At 48.1% G+C, this 17,899-nt stretch overlaps 1 protein-coding gene across 1 annotated transcript in view; it reads left to right on the forward strand.

The window, feature by feature from the left end:
• Positions 1-477: 477 nt before the first annotated feature.
• DCHS1 (dachsous cadherin-related 1) overlaps positions 478-17,899 on the forward strand; it is a 123,612-nt gene continuing 106,190 nt past the window's right edge. Inside the window, exons 1-2 of the mRNA XM_040426699.1 lie at positions 478-1,006; positions 8,367-10,118. Of these exons, the coding sequence (XP_040282633.1) occupies positions 8,406-10,118 (1,713 nt within the window). The 5' untranslated portion in view covers positions 478-1,006; positions 8,367-8,405. The remainder of the gene's footprint in view (positions 1,007-8,366; positions 10,119-17,899) is intronic.

Below are 17,899 nucleotides of genomic sequence, written 5' to 3' on the forward strand. Positions count from 1 at the left end.
GGGGGGGGATGCTGCTGGAGGAGGGGGGGGGGATGCTGCTGGAGGAGGGGGGGATGCTGGAGGAGGGGGGGATGCTGCTGGAGGAGGAGGGGGATGCTGCTGGAGGAGGGGGGGGGATGCTGCTGGAGGAGGGGGGGATGCTGGAGGAGGGGGGGATGCTGCTGGAGGAGGAGGGGGATGCTGCTGGAGGAGGGGGATGCTGCTGGAGGGGGATGCTGCTGGAGGGGGGGATGCTGCTGGAGGAGGGGGATGCTGCTGGAGGAGGGGGGCGCTGCTGGAGGAGGGGGGCGCTGCTGGAGGAGGGGGGCGCTGCTGGAGGAGGGGGATGCTGCTGGAGGAGGGGGATGCTGCTGGAGGAGGGGGATGCTGCTGGAGGAGGGGGATGCTGCTGGAGGAGGGGGATGCTGCTGGAGGAGGGGGATGCTGCTGCTGGAGGAGGTGTGTGGGGGCTGATGCTGGAGGAGGAGGGGGCGGGGGAGTCATGTTTCAGAGCAGGCTCTCCTCTGAGCCCAGGGCTGGCTGCGCTCTCTCTCACATCCACAGCTGTCTCAATCCATTGTCCCAGCCAGAGAGACAGACAGAGAGACTGCAGGGAGAGCACCGAGACCTCCTGAGTAGGGCAGCATCCTGGACACAAAAGGAAATACTGCTGGAAACTGCCGGCCACATCTGGAGAGAGCGCTCACCCTCTCATAGACTGCACTCTGCAAAAGAGACATCCATCTTACACAGAACAATAGCAAACACTGCGCAGAGGGACCGCCCTGAAGATCTGCACAAAGGGGATGAAAGAGACAGCCCAAGGATGAGAACAAAGCACTGAGACTGCGGAAAGAGACAGCCTACCCATCACCGGAGCAGGTAGAGAAAGGAGAGAGACCGCCGGCCATTGGCCTAAGACTAGAGAGAGAGACAGACGGAGGTCTCCTGGGATGGAAGGAGGATTAACACCAAGTGTGGCTGACAACTGGCCGAGACAGCGGTCACCGGAGCTGACAATCTAATGGTGAGCGTAATACGTGTCTGCATGACCCGAGGCCTGACATCAGCACTAACCCTGATATTCCATCACAGATCCCTCTGGCCCACAGAGCTGACACTCTAATACCGCCGTTAACCATTCTATTACATCACAGATCCCTCTGGCCCACAGAGCTGACACTCTAATACCGCCGTTAACCATTCTATTACATCACAGATCCCTCTGGCCCACAGAGCTGACACTCTAATACCGCCGTCAACCATTCTATTACATCACAGATCCCTCTGGCCCACAGAGCTGACACTCTAATACCGCTGTTAACCATTCTATTCCATCACAGATCCCTCTGGCCCACAGAGCTGACACTCTAATACCGCCGTTAACCATTCTATTACATCACAGATCCCTCTGGCCCACAGAGCTGACACTCTAATACCGCCGTTAACCATTCTATTACATCACAGATCCCTCTGGCCCACAGAGCTGACACTCTAATACCGCCGTTAACCATTCTATTCCATCACAGATCCCTCTGGCCCACAGAGCTGACACTCTAATACCGCCGTTAACCATTCTATTACATCACAGATGCCTCTGGCCCACAGAGCTGACACTCTAATACCGCTGTTAACCATTCTATTACATCACAGATCCCTCTGGCCCACAGAGCTGACACTCTAATACCGCCATTAACCATTGTAATACATCACAGATCCCTCTGGCCCACAGAGCTGACACTCTAATACCGCCGTTAACCATTCTATTACATCACAGATCCCTCTGGCCCACAGAGCTGACACTCTAATACCGCTGTTAACCATTCTATTACATCACAGATCCCTCTGGCCCACAGAGCTGACACTCTAATACCGCCGTTAACCATTCTATTACATCACAGATCCCTCTGGCCCACAGAGCTGACACTCTAATACCGCCGTTAACCATTCTATTACATCACAGATCCCTCTGGCCCACAGAGCTGACACTCTAATACCGCCGTTAACCATTCTATTCCATCACAGATCCCTCTGGCCCACAGAGCTGACACTCTAATACCGCCGTTAACCATTCTATTACATCACAGATCCCTCTGGCCCACAGAGCTGACACTCTAATACCGCTGTTAACCATTCTATTACATCACAGATCCCTCTGGCCCACAGAGCTGACACTCTAATACCGCCGTTAACCATTCTATTACATCACAGATCCCTCTGGCCCACAGAGCTGACACTCTAATACCGCTGTTAACCATTCTATTACATCACAGATCCCTCTGGCCCACAGAGCTGACACTCTAATACCGCTGTTAACCATTCTATTACATCACAGATCCCTCTGGCCCACAGAGCTGACACTCTAATACCGCCGTTAACCATTCTATTACATCACAGATTCCTATGGCCACAGAGCTGACACTCTAATACCGCTGTTAACCATTCTATTACATCACAGATGCCTCTGGCCCACAGAGCTGACACTCTAATACCGCCGTTAACCATTCTATTACATCACAGATTCCTATGGCCACAGAGCTGACACTCTAGAACCTAGAACCTGCTTTAACCATTTCATTACTAGCGTTTGTAAACATGTCCATGTTTTCGGGGGGATGTTTGAGGTCCTGCAGGAAGGACAGGGGGCGGTGCTCGGGGACGTGAGGGTCTCCAGCCGCACTTCTCTCACTCCTCGGCAGCCACTCAGTGACCCCAGACTCCAGGCGGTCACCAGGGAGTCTTCCAGATAAACATCCTCATAACCACACACAGATGGGGAAGATCCAGACACGACAGGGACAAGAGCCGGAGTCTGATGGGACAGACGGGGGTCCTCTGGAGAGCACCTCGATATTTGGAACATCCCCAGTGCCTCCACAGTATCATATATCATACATATGGGGGGATTAGCCCCCAGTCATCACCACAGAGGGAGAAGCAGACTCATAATTTGAGAGACCTATACATTACAGGTCCCACTAGAAGGTCCATGGATCCTAGGCTCTGACAAATGGCTGATGGATCCTAATCTACACCTCCCAGTATATGGGCAATGGATCCTGGTTATCTTCCCCCACCAGATCCTGATAGAAGTTCCATGGATCCTGGTTAACTTTCCCCACCAGGTCCTAATAGAAGGTCCATGAATCCTGGTTATCTTCCCCCACCAGATCCTGATAGAAGGTCCATGGATCCTGGTTATCTTCCACTACCAGGTCCTAATAGAAGGTTTATGGATCTTGGTTATCTTCCCTGAAAGGCCCTGATAAATGGCTGATGGATCCTGATAATCTGCACCTCCCAGTATATGGGCAATGGATCCTGGTTATCTTCCCCCACTAGATCCTGATAGAAGGTCCGTGGATCCTGGTTTTCTTCCCCTACCAGGTCCTAATAGAAGGTCCATGAATCCTGGTTATCTTCCCCCGACAGGTCCTGATAGATGGTTGCTGGATTTTGGTAATCTACACCTGACAGTTCCCAGTAAATAGGCAATGGATCCTAATAATCAGTACCTGACTGGTCCTAGTAAATAGGTGATGGATCCTGGTAATCTGCATCTGACAGATCCCAGTATCTAGTCGATGGATCCTGGTAATCTGCACCTGACTGGTCCCAATAGATAGGTGATGAATCATGGTAATCTGTACCTGACAGGTCTAATAAATGGTCCATAGATCTTGGTTATGTGTCTCCAGACAAGTCCTGATATATAATGGATACCAAGAATCTGCACCTCCCAGTATATGGTCCATGGATCATGGTAATCTGCACCTCACAGGTCCCACTAGAAGGTCCATGGATCCTGGTTATCCCTCCTGACAGATCTTGATAGCTGGTTGATGGATCCTGATAATATGCCCGTCCCAGTATATGGTCCATATGGATCCTGATAATCTGCACCTCACAGGTTTTACTAGAAGGTTCATGGATCCCAGTTTTCTTCCCCCGACAAATCCTGATAGACGGTTGAAGGATCCTGTTAGTCTGCACCTAACAGGTCTTACTAGATGGTCCATGTATTCTGGTTATCCTCCCCCGACAGGTCCTAATAGTTGGTCGATGACTCCTGGTAATCTGCACCTCTCAGTATATTGCCCATTAATCTTGGTACCTAGCAGGTCCCAATAGATACGTAGATGATGGATCCTGGTAATCTCCACCAGTAGATGGTCAATGTATCCTGGTAATCTATACCTCACAGGTGTTATAGATAGGTGATGTATCCTGGTAATCTCTACCTGAAATGTCCTAGAAGATGTTCCATGGTCTTGGTTATCTTTTACTAGACAGGTCCTGATAGATACGTAGATGATGGATCCTGGTAATCTCCACCAGTAGATGGTCAATGTATCCTGGTAATCTATACCTCACAGGTGTTATAGATAGGTGATGTATCCTGGTAATCTCTACCTGAAATGTCCTAGAAGATGTTCCATGGTCTTGGTTATCTTTTACTAGACAGGTCCTAAAAGATGGTCAATGGATTCTGGTAATCTGCACCTCCCAGTATATAGTCCATGAAACCTGATAATCTGCACCTCACAGGCCCTATTAGATGGCCCATGTAGTCTGGTCATCTTCCCCTGACAGTTCCTGATAGATGGTCCATGGATCCTGACAATCTGCACCTGACAGGTCCTGGTAGATGGTCCATGGATCTTGGTAATCTGCACCTGACATGTCCCTCATAAATGGTCCATGTATCATAGTAATCTAAAATTGACATGTCCCAGTAGATAGGCAATGGATCCTGGTAATCTGAACCTGATAGGTCCCAGTAGATGGGCAATAGATCCTGGTAATCTGTACTTGACAGGTCCCAGTAGATGGACAATAGATCCTGGTAATCTGTACTTGACAGGTCCCAGTAGATAGGTTATTGATCCTGGTAATTTATACCTGAAAGGTCCCAATAAACGATCCATAGGTCTTAGGTATCTTCCCCCAGACAGGTCCTGATAATTGGTTGATGGCGCTTGGCAATCTGCACCTGGTCCATTAATCTTGGTAATCTGTACCTGACTGGTCCTAGTAGATAGGTGATGGATCCTAGTAATCTGTACCTGACAGGTCCCAGTGAATACGCAATAGACCTTGGCAATCTGTACTCGAAAGGTCCCAGTGGATAGGTGAATGATCCTGGTAATATATCCCTGACAGATCCCAATAAATGGTCCATAGGTCTTAGTTATCTTCCCCCAGACAGGTCCTGATAGATGGTTGATGGATTCTGATAATCTGCACCTCCTAGTATATGGTCTGTGAATCCTGGTAATCTGCACCTCACAGGTCCCACTAGATGCTCCATGGATCCTGGTTATCCTCTGGTCAATGGATCCTGGAAATCTACACCTGACAGGTCCCGGTAGATGGTCTATGGATCCTAGTAATCTACACTTGAAAGATCCCAGAATATAGGCAATGGACCCTGGTAATCTGCATCTGATGGGTCCCATTAGATAGGTGATTGATCCTGGTGATTTGTACCTGACTGGTCCCAGTAGATAGGTGATGGATCCTAGTAATCTGTACCTGACAGGTCCCATTAGGCTACTTTAACACTAGTGTTAATATTTTCTGGTATTGAGATCCATCATAGGGTCTCAATATCGGGAAAAAAACACTTCCGTTTTGTCCCCATTTATTTTCAATGGGAACAAAACGTAACAGAACAGAGCGGAGCGCTCCAAAATGCATTCCGTTCTTCTACCGGAGAGCATCGTGCTGCGGTTTTCTTTCCATCTGACACATTCTGAAACAATAGAAAAAGGATCCGTCCTCCATTGACTTTCAGTGGACTTCATGAAGGATCCATCTTGGCTATGTTAAAGATAATACAAAAAACGGATCCGTTCATATCGGATGAAGACGGTTGTATTATCAGTAATGGAAGCATTTTTGCTGAACCCTGCCGGATCCAGAAAAACGCTATTGTGAAAGTAGCCTTAGATAACCGATGGATCCTGGTAATCTGCATCTGATAGATCCCAGTATATTGTCCATGGATTCTGGTAATCTGAACCCAACAGGCCCCAGCAGATAGTCAATGGCTCCTGTAATCTTCATCTGAGAGGTCTGGGCAGATGTTCTTGGATCCTGTAATCTGCACCTGACAGGTCCCAGCATACGGTCCATGAATTGTGGTAATTTGCATCTGACAGATACCAGTAATGGGTGCTTGGATTCTGGTAATCTGCACCTGACAATTCCCAGTAGATGGCACTTGGATGCTGGTAGTCAGTGGTGGATAACTCCTAATAGATGGCCTTTGGATGCTAGTAGTCTGGATATCTCCCAGTAGATGGTCTTTGAATTCTGGTTATCTGTACTTGATAGATGGATCCTAAGGAGCCTAGTAAACTGTGTCCCAGTAGATGGTTTATGGGTCAGATTCCAGTACAGGTGAAACTCGAAAAATTAGAATATCGTGCAAAAGTTCATTTATTTCAGTAATGGAACTTAAAATTTGAATTTTGTGAAAAGGTTGAATATTCTCGGCTCACAGTGTCAGACTCTGGTCATTACTCCATACCCCCTGAGCAAAGGGGACCTGAGATTGTGACTTTGGGGTTTCATAAGCTGTAAGCCATAATCATCCAAATTATAACAAATAAAGGTTTGGAATATCTCGCTCTGCCTGTAATGAGTCTCATATGTTAGTTTCACCTTTTAAGTTACATTACTGAAATAAATGAACTTTGACCGATATTCTAATTTTTCGAGTTTCCCATATAGATGGTCCATGGATCCTGGTAATCTGCATCTGAATGTCCCTATTAGATGTTGAACTGATAAAAGTAACCTGAAGGCTCTCAGTAGATATTAATGTGGGTCTTAGTAATTTACACCTCAAGGCTCCTGGTAGATAGGCAATGGATGATAGTAATCTGCATTTCGTAACTCTCCGTAGATAGTACACGGATTCTGATGAACGTTCCAGCTCTATGCCACCTGAAGATAGTACTGGTATGGATGCCGGTACTCTGTACCTCACAGGTCCCATGTAATCTCTACATCAGGGATCAGCAACCTCTGGAACTCCAGCTGCTGTGAAGCTACAACTCCCAGCATGCAAACATGTTATTCTAACTCCCATAGAAGTGAATGAAGCACTCTGGGAGTTGTAGTTTCTGAACAGCTGGAGTGCCAGAGGTTGCTGATCCGTGCTCTAGATCATGGTTTCCAATACACAGTCCATGGATGTTGGAAGGCAGCACCTCGGTATCCAGGTAGATTTCACATGGATCTTTGTACTCTATAAATCAGAGCTCCCAGTATCTGGTACTTCATGGCTTATCCAATTTCCTATGGTTCATGTTAGGCTAGTTCAGAGATCCTAGGGTATATAGCTAGTATTATGATCTAGATCATAGCTTCCATAGTTCATGTTTTGTGTTATTCTCTAAGTCTTAGCTCCAATGGTATGTGGCTTGTGGTACTCTCTAAATCTCAGCAGTCAGTAGACAGTTCATGGATTCTTGTCAGGTCCCATAAAAGGGGTTTCTGGCCATAAGGATACAGTCAAAGCAGTGAAGGACACATGAATAGAACTAGAATAGCTCTCTGCCTGGCTGTCCAAACCTCCATATAAGTATATTATCTTCCAGTATTGGCTGTTTCATAGTTCTGCTCAACAAGAGCTCAGTTATGATCATGACTCTAGATTCTCTGCATTGTCCGTTGCCATCTGATGCAGTTTGAAGTCCACCTCTGTCTCCTCCCAGGCTTATGCTGTTGTTTTGTCCTCTTCGCGTTGTAGCTTGGCTTGGACAGTTTGGCTGCTGTGTAGAAGCACAAGCCCACCATGCTCATTAAGAAGTCCAAGAACTAAGATCTGATATTCATTACAGCAATGACAGAATGATTGTGAACTACAAGTAACCACACCCCGAGCTAGACACATGGAGACAGGGCCCCTCTGCTGTCAACCTTGTGTTGGCCACCGGAATTATCTTCCTTTTTGGTCTGTGTTGGGGTGAAAGGGTTAATGGCAGATATGAAGTGATGAGAGTAGGGGGCAGTAATTCTATCAGGACAAGAACAAAAAATAGAAATGTTTTTTCCTTATACATCTAGAAAAGGCAGCTGCAAACCCAAGATAGCTAAGGCTCTGCAGTTCTCCGGAGGTGGAGGAATGCAGTTAGCAGCTATCAAAGAGACAACCTCGAAAGGAACCATAGGGTCAGCCTCACCAAATGCAGGACTCAAAAAGGGCAAAGAATCCATGGCATACAGGGTCTACCTCAACCATAGCAGGTTACACAGAGGGAAGCCATGAGATATTGGGATGATTCAGCAACCCTAAGTGTGGAATGACAGGAGGACATCCTAAAGGATTATTTCGTATTTTTTTTCCACCTCATTGTTATTTCTTTTCTCTGCAGAATGAGCAACTGTAACCGTTGACCTTGGATGTAGGAAAAATGCTGCCACTCCAGATCTACCTGTTGATGCTGCTGGCTTATTTTCCATCCTTTTCCTCTCTGGGGGTCCTGGAGCTCCACATCGATGAAGAACAACCAGCTGGAACCATCATCGGTGACATCAGCGCGGGTCTTCCACCTGACAGTACAGGGCACATGTTTTTTATTTCAGCGCAAGAAGGGAGTGGTGTTACCAGTGATTTAGAGATAGACGAGCACACCGGGATAATCAAGACAGCTCGAGTTCTTGACCGGGAGCAACGGAACCGTTATAGCTTTATAGCGGTCACCCCAGAAGGTGTTACTGTGGAAGTGGAAATTCATGTGGATGACATCAATGACCACACTCCCACGTTTTCTAAAGGTCGTTTAGAAATTGTCATTCCAGAGCACACACCCCGAGGTACTAGCTACCCTCTAGAGCCAGCTGTGGATTTAGACAGTGGAGCACTGGCCACTCAGGGTTACCTTATTAAACATGGAGATCCCATGCACGCATTCCGACTAGAAACTCGCCAAATGTCCAGCGGTATACTGTCTGTAGAACTGGTCGTAAACTCAGAGCTAGATCGAGAGAATTGTTCATTGTATTCTTTAATTCTGGAGGCATATGATGGTGGCTCTCCAAGTCGAAGCTCGCAGATGAAATTGGATATATCTATCCAGGACATCAACGACCATGCTCCAGCATTCAATCAGAGCCGCTATCAAGCACTTATTTCTGAGAGCCTTTTGCCGGGATCTAGTGTCCTTCAGGTCTATGCCACAGATGCTGATCTGGGTGAAAATGGGGACATTATTTATGAGATCAACCGTCGGCAAAGTGACCCTGAGGGTTTCTTTACCATTAATCCCCATTCTGGACTTATCCAGCTTAGCAAACCATTGGATTATGAGACTCGGAAAGCTCACGAACTGGTTGTGCAGGCGAAGGACGGAGCAGCTCAGCCAGAAGTGGGAACGGCATTTGTATCTATTCAGGTACGGGATTCCAACGACAACCAGCCCAGCATGACCATAATATTTCTAAGTGAAGATGGAGCCCCAAGAGTGTCAGAGGGGGCCACACCTGGGCAGTATGTAGCCCGAATCTCTGTATCTGATCCCGACTATGGTGAGCATCCGGATGTGGATGTGACTCTGGAGGGTGGGGATGGAAAGTTTGCTTTGACCACAAAGGATAGCATCATCTACCTCATTTGTGTGGACAAATTACTAGACCGTGAAGAGCGAGACTCTTACCGGTTAAGGGTTCTTGCTACGGATTCAGGAACTCCTCCATTAAGGGCAGAGTCCTCGTTTGTTCTTGAGGTGACTGATATCAATGATAACCCACCAGTCTTTGATCGACAAGAGTACAGCCATAGTGTACCAGAGGCCGTTCACCCTGGGAGCTTCCTTCTCCAAGTGACGGCCCGAGATAAAGACCACGGAGAGAATGGAGAAATCAGATATAGCCTTGTAGACACACCATGGTTCCAGATCCATCCAGAAACTGGAGTCATCACTACAGCCGCTCCACTGGATTATGAGAAAGACCCCCAGCCTCAGATGACAGTGGTCGCTTCAGACCGTGGCACGCCACCATTGAGCTCCACCGCTATTGTCAAGGTCCAGCTACTGGATGTTAATGATAATGAACCCGTGTTCGCCAGTGCCATATACAATGCCACCCTGAGTGAGGGCGCTGCTCGGGGAAGCTGCTTCCTGCAGGTGAGAAACCCTTCTCTGGACCTATAATGTCAATAGATGGAGTGCTGGGCACAGGGGGTGACTGACCAGGTGACTGGGGCACATATTTCCTGGCCTACAGTCTCCTGTGGACGATCTCACAGGGGGTCATACGGAGGTGTCAGTACAGTACACGGGTCATACGGAGGTGTCAGTACAGAACACGGGTCATACGGAGGTGTCAGTACAGAACACGGGTCATACGGAGGTGTCAGTACAGTACACGGGTCATACGGAGGTGTCAGTACAGAACATGGGTCATACGGAGGTGTCAGTACAGTACACGGGTCATACGGAGGTGTCAGTACAGTACACGGGTCATACGGAGGTGTCAGTACAGAACACGGGTCATACGGAGGTGTCAGTACAGAACACGGGTCATACGGAGGTGTCAGTACAGTACACGGGTCATACGGAGGTGTCAGTACAGAACACGGGTCATACGGAGGTGTCAGTACAGAACACGGGTCATACGGAGGTGTCAGTACAGTACACGGGTCATACGGAGGTGTCAGTACAGAACATGGGTCATACGGAGGTGTCAGTACAGTACACGGGTCATACGGTGGTGTCAGTACAGAACACGGGTCATACGGAGGTGTCAGTACAGAACATGGGTCATACGGAGGTGTCAGTACAGTACACGGGTCATACAGAGGTGTCAGTACAGAACATGGGTCATACGGAGGTGTCAGTACAGTACACGGGTCATACAGAGGTGTCAGTACAGAACATGGGTCATACGGAGGTGTCAGTACAGTACACGGGTCATACGGAGGTGTCAGTACAGTACACGGGTCATACGGAGGTGTCAGTACAGTACACGGGTCATACAGAGGTGTCAATACAGTATACGGGTCATACGGAGGTGTCAGTACAGTACACGGGTCATACGGTGGTGTCAGTACAGTATACGGGTCATACGGAGGTGTCAGTACAGTACACGGGTCATACAGAGGTGTCAGTACAGTACACGGGTCATACGGAGGTGTCAGTACAGTACACGGGTCATACAGAGGTGTCAGTACAGTACACGGGTCATACGGAGGTGTCAGTACAGAACACGGGTCATACGGAGGTGTCAGTACAGTACACGGGTCATACAGAGGTGTCAGTACAGTACACGGGTCATACAGAGGTGTCAATACAGAACACGGGTCATACAGAGGTGTCAGTACAGAACACGGGTCATACGGAGGTGTCAGTACAGTACACGGGTCATACGGTGGTGTCAGTACAGTACACGGGTCATACGGTGGTGTCAGTACAGTACACGGGTCATACGGTGGTGTCAGTACAGTATACGGGTCATACGGAGGTGTCAGTACAGTACACGGGTCATACGGTGGTGTCAGTACAGTATACGGGTCATACGGAGGTGTCAGTACAGTACACGGGTCATACGGAGGTGTCAGTACAGTACACGGGTCATACGGTGGTGTCAGTACAGTATACGGGTCATACGGAGGTGTCAGTACAGTACACGGGTCATACGGTGGTGTCAGTACAGTACACGGGTCATACGGTGGTGTCAGTACAGTATACGGGTCATACGGAGGTGTCAGTACAGTATACGGGTCATACGGAGGTGTCAGTACAGTACACGGGTCATACAGAGGTGTCAGTACAGAACACGGGTCATACAGAAATGTCAGATATGTGCTCCCTCACAGTAGTTTTGCCAGATATGTGCCCCCTCACAGTAGTTATGGTCAGATATGTGCCCCTAACAGTAGTTATACCAGATATGTGCCCCCTCACAGTAATATACCAGATATGTGCCCCCTCACAGTAGTTATACCAGATATGTGCCCCTCACAGTAGTTATATCTAGTTATGTGCCCCTCACAGTAGCTATGGTCAGATATGAGCCCCTCACATTAGTTATGCCAGAAATGTGCCCCCTCACAGTAGTTATGCCAGATATGTGCCCCCTCACAGTAGTTTTGCCAGATATGTGCCCCTCACAGTAGTTATGCCAGATATGTGCCCCCTCACAGTAGTTATACCCAGATATGTGCCCCCTCACAGTAGTTATGTCCAGATATGTGCCCCCTCACAGTTGTTATACCCAGATATGTGCCCCTTCACAGTAGTTATGGACAGATATGTGCCCCCTCACAGAAGTTATGCCAGATATGTGCCCCATCACAGAAGTTATACCCAGATATGTGCCCCATCACAGAAGTTATACCCAGATATGTGCCCCCTCACAGTAGTTATGCCAGATATGTGCCCCCTCACAGTAGTTATACCCAGATAGGTGCCCCTCTCACAGTAGTTATGGACAGATATGTGCCCCTTACAGTAGTTATGTCCAGATATGTGCCCCCTCACAGTAGTTATACCAGATATGTGCCCCCTCACAGTAGTTATACCAGATATGTGCCTCCTCACAGTAGTTATACCAGATATGTGCCTCCTCACAGTAGTTATGTCCAGATATGTGCCCCCTCACAGTAGTTATGTCCAGATATGTGCCCCCTCACAGTAGTTATGTCCAGATATGTGCCCCCTCTAAGTAGTTATGGTCAGATATGTGCCCCTTACAGTAGTTATGTCCAGATATGTGCCCCCTCACAGTAGTTATACCAGATATGTGCCCCCTCACAGAAGTTATGCCAGATATGTGCCCCTTCACAGTAGTTATAGACAGATATGTGCCCCCTCACAGTAGTTATGTCCAGATATGTGCCCCTTACAGTAGTTATGGTCAAATATGTGCCCCCTCGCATTAGTTATGCCAGATATGTGCTTCTATAGAGCCCCTAGTATTAATAAGAACGCCTAAAATGTCCTCTGAATTTAAAATGCCCTACAAGAGTGCCCCTAGTATTTATATTGCCCCCTACGTTATAATGCTCACCGTGAAGTTCCCCCAGTATTTATATCGCCCCCTACTGTTATAATGCTCACCCCGAAGTGCCCCCAGTATTTATATCACCCCCTACTGTTATAATGCTCACCCTGAAGTACCCCCAGTATTTATATTACTCCCTACTGTTATAATGTTCATCCTGAAGTACCCCCAGTATTTATATCGCCCCCTGCTGTTACAATGCTCACCCTGAAGTGCCCGCAGTATTTATATCGCCCCTTACTAAAATAGTGCTCACCCAGAAGTTCCCCCAGTATTTCTACTGCCCCCTACTGTTATAATGCTCACCCTGAAGTGCCCCCAGTATTTATATCGTACACGGGTCATATGGAGGTGTCAGTGCAGATGTCACGAGGGTGTCAAGAGCCACGCCTGACTCCGTTATACCCGGGGTCAGGAAGTCGCAGCGGTTGGCTGCGCGCTCTATGTAAGATAGGGCTGTTTTCCTTATGGTAGCTTTCTGGGTTTGCTTTGCAACCCTTTTGGCTCACTCAGGGATCCGTAGCTCCTTCTCCTCAGCTGTTCCTTGTCCAGCACTCCCAACCTCCTTATATTCCCCTCTCACACTTCTCTGGTTGCCAGATATAGAGCTTCCTGCCTGGACTTCTATTCTGACCCTCTGGAGCTGTGTTACTGCGTTCTCTGGTAGTTGGTCCAGAACGTTACCCTCCGGATCCCTGTTGGACCTTTGTGGTCTGCTGTGGTCGCCCACCTGGGTGTATGTGTTTGTCTGTATTGTCTGTCCTCTCCCTGGTGTTTCCCTCTTAGTGTCAGTGGTGCGGACTAGCGATCCCACCGCCCCGTTCACTATCTAGGGCTCATCTTAGGGAAAGCCAGGGTTTAGGCACGTGATCGCCGCACGGGTGAGGAACCCGTCTAGGGACGTCAGGGCAGTCAGGTGCCAGCCGCAAGGTGAGTCAGGGGTCACCACCTTTCCCTCTACCTTGGACAGGACTTTCCCTTTTCCCTCCCTGTGCGTGACGTCGGTCATTACAGCAGAACACGGGACATATGGAGGTGTCAGTACAGTACACGGGTCATACGGAGGTGTCAGTACAGTACACGGGTCATACGGAGGTGTCAGTACAGTACACGGGTCATACGGAGGTGTCAGTACAGTACACGGGTCATACGGAGGTGTCAGTACAGTACACGGGTCATACAGAGGTGTCAGTACAGTACACGGGTCATACGGAGGTGTCAGTACAGTACACGGGTCATACGGTGGTGTCAGTACAGTACACGGGTCATACGGTGGTGTCAGTACAGAACACGGGTCATACAGAGGTGTCAGTACAGTACACGGGTCATACGGAGGTGTCAGTACAGTACACGGGTCATACGGAGGTGTCAGTACAGTACACGGGTCATACGGAGGTGTCAGTACAGTACACGGGTCATACGGAGGTGTCAGTACAGTACACGGGTCATACGGTGGTGTCAGTACAGTACACGGGTCATACAGAGGTGTCAGTACAGTACACGGGTCATACAGAGGTGTCAGTACAGTACACGGGTCATACGGAGGTGTCAGTACAGTACACGGGTCATACAGAGGTGTCAATACAGAACATGGGTCATACGGAGGTGTCAGTACAGTACACGGGTCATACGGAGGTGTCAGTACAGAACACGGGTCATACGGTGGTGTCAGTACAGTATACGGGTCATACGGTGGTGTCAGTACAGTATACGGGTCATACGGAGGTGTCAGTACAGTACACGGGTCATACGGAGGTGTCAGTACAGTACACGGGTCATACGGAGGTGTCAGTACAGTACACGGGTCATACGGAGGTGTCAGTACAGTACACGGGTCATACGGAGGTGTCAGTACAGTACACGGGTCATACGGTGGTGTCAGTACAGTACACGGGTCATACAGAGGTGTCAGTACAGTACACGGGTCATACGGAGGTGTCAGTACAGTACACGGGTCATACGGAGGTGTCAGTACAGTACACGGGTCATACAGAGGTGTCAGTACAGTACACGGGTCATACAGAGGTGTCAATACAGAACATGGGTCATATGGAAATGTCAGATATGTGCCCCCTCACAGTAATTTTACCCAGATATGTGCCCCTCACATTAGTTATGCCAGATATGTGCCCCTTCACAGTAGTTATGTCCAGATATGTGCCCCCTCACAGTAGTTATACCCAGATATGTGCCCCTCACAGTAGTTATGGCCAGATATGTCCCCCCTCACAGTAGTTATGCCCAGATATGTGCTCCTCACAGTAGTTATGCCCAGATATGTGCCCCCTCACAGTAGTTATACCCAGATATGTGCCCCTCACAGTAGTTATGGCCAGATATGTCCCCCCTCACAGTAGTTATGCCCAGATATGTACCCCCTCACAGTAGTTATGCCCAGATATGTGCCCCCTCACAGTAGTTATACCAGATATGTGCCCCTCACAGTAGTTATGGCCAGATATGTGCTCCCTCACAGTAGTTATACCCAGATATGTGCCCCTCACAGTAGTTATGTCCAGATATGTGCCCCTCACAGTAGTTATGTCCAGATATGTGCCCCCTCACAGTAGTTATACCAGATATGTGCCCCTCACAGTAGTTATGTCCAGATATGTGCCCCCTCACAGTAGTTATACCCAGATATGTGCCCCCTCACAGTAGTTATACCCAGATATGTGCCCCTCACAGTAGTTATATCCAGATATGTGCCCCCTCACAGTAGTTATGGCCAGATATGTGCTCATATAGAGCCCCTAGTATTAATAAGAACGCCTAAAATGTCCTCTGAATTTAAAATGCCCTACAAGAGTGCTTCTAGTATTTATATAGCCCCCTACGTTATAATGCTCACCGTGAAGTGCCCCCAGTATTTATATCACCCCCTACTGTTATAATGCTCGCCCTGAAGTACCCCCAGTATTTATATCACTCCCTACTGTTATAATGTTCACCCTGAAGTGCCCCCAGTATTTATATCCCCCCCCTGCTGTTACAATGCTCTCCCTGAAGTGCCCGCAGTATTTATATCTCCCCCTACTGTTATAATGCTCACCCTGAAGTGCCCCAGTATTTATATCATCCCTGCTGTTATAATGCTCACCCTGAAGTGCCCCCAGTATTTATATCGCCCCCTACTGTTATAATGCTCACCCTGAAGTGCCCCCAGTATTTATACCACCCCCTACTGCTATAATGCTTACCCTGAAGTGCCCCAGTATTTATATTGCCCTCTACTGTTATAATGCTCACCCTGAAGTGCCCCCAGTGTTTATATCATCCCCTGCTGTTATAATGCTCACTCTGAAGTGCCCCCAGTATTTATATCTCCCCCTACTGTTATAATGCTTGTCGTGAAGTTCCCCCAGTATTTATATCGCCCCCTACTGCTATAATGCTCACCCTGAAGTGCCCCCAGTATTTATATCGCCCCCTACTGCTATAATGCTTACCCTGAAGTGCCCCAGTATTTATCTTGCCCTCTACTGTTATAATGCTCACCCTGAAGTGCCCCCAGTATTTATATCGCCCCCTGCTGTTATAATGCTCACCCTTTAGTGCCCCCAGTATTTGTACCGCCCCTGCTGTTATAATGCTCACTCTGAAGTGCCCCCAGTATTTATATCTCCCCCTACTGTTATAATGCTTGTCGTGAAGTTCCCCCAGTATTTATATCGCCCCTTGCTGTTATAATGCTCACCCTGAAGTGCCCCCAGTATTTATATCGCCCCCTACTGTTATAATGCTCACTCTGAAGTGCCCCCAGTATTTATATCTCCCCCTACTGTTATAATGCTTGTCGTGAAGTTCCCCCAGTATTTATATCGCCCCCTGCTGTTATAATGCTCACCCTGAAGTGCCCCCAGTATTTATATCGCCCCCTACGGTTATAATGCTCACCCTGAAGTGCCCCCAGTATTTATACCACCCCCTTCTGCTATAATGCTTACCCTGAAGTGCCCCAGTATTTATATTGCCCTCTACTGTTATAATGCTCACCCTGAAGTGCCCCCAGTGTTTATATCACCCACTGCTGTTATAATGCTCACTCTGAAGTGCCCCCAGTATTTATATCTCCCCCTACTGTTATAATGCTTGTCGTGAAGTTCCCCCAGCATTTATACCACCCCCTACTGCTATAATGCTTACCCTGAAGTGCCCCCAGTATTTATATTGCCCTCTACTGCTATAATGCTTACCCTGAAGTGCCCCAGTATTTAGATTGCCCTCTACTGTTATAATGCTCACCCTGAAGTGCCCCCAGTGTTTATATCACCCCCTGCTGTTATAATGCTTACCCTGAAGTGCCCCAGTATTTATATTGCCCTCTACTGTTATAATGCTTACCCTGAAGTGCCCCAGTATTTATATTGCCCTCTACTGCTATAATGCTTACCCTGAAGTTCCCCCAGTATTTATATTGCCCTCTACTGTTATAATGCTTACCCAGAAGTGCCCCCAGTATTTATATTGCCCTCTACTGCTATAATGCTTACCCTGAAGTGCCCCAGTATTTATATTGCCCTCTACTGTTATAATGCTCACCCTGAAGTGCCCCAGTATTTATATTGCCCTCTACTGTTATAATGCTCACCCTGAAGTGCCCCAGTATTTATATTGCCCTCTACTGCTATAATGCTTACCCTGAAGTGCCCCCAGTGTTTATATCACCCCCTGCTGTTATAATGCTTACCCTGAAGTGCCCCCAGTGTTTATATCACCCCCTGCTGTTATAATGCTCACCCTGAAGTGCCCCCAGTGTTTAGATCACCCCCTGCTGTTATAATGCTTACCCTGAAGTGCCCCAGTATTTATATTGCCCTCTACTGTTATAATGCTTACCCTGAAGTGCCCCAGTATTTATATTGCCCTCTACTGCTATAATGCTTACCCTGAAGTGCCCCAG

The sequence above is a fragment of the Bufo bufo genome, chromosome 3 (genome assembly GCF_905171765.1).
Source record: "Bufo bufo chromosome 3, aBufBuf1.1, whole genome shotgun sequence".
Lineage (NCBI taxonomy): Eukaryota > Metazoa > Chordata > Amphibia > Anura > Bufonidae > Bufo > Bufo bufo.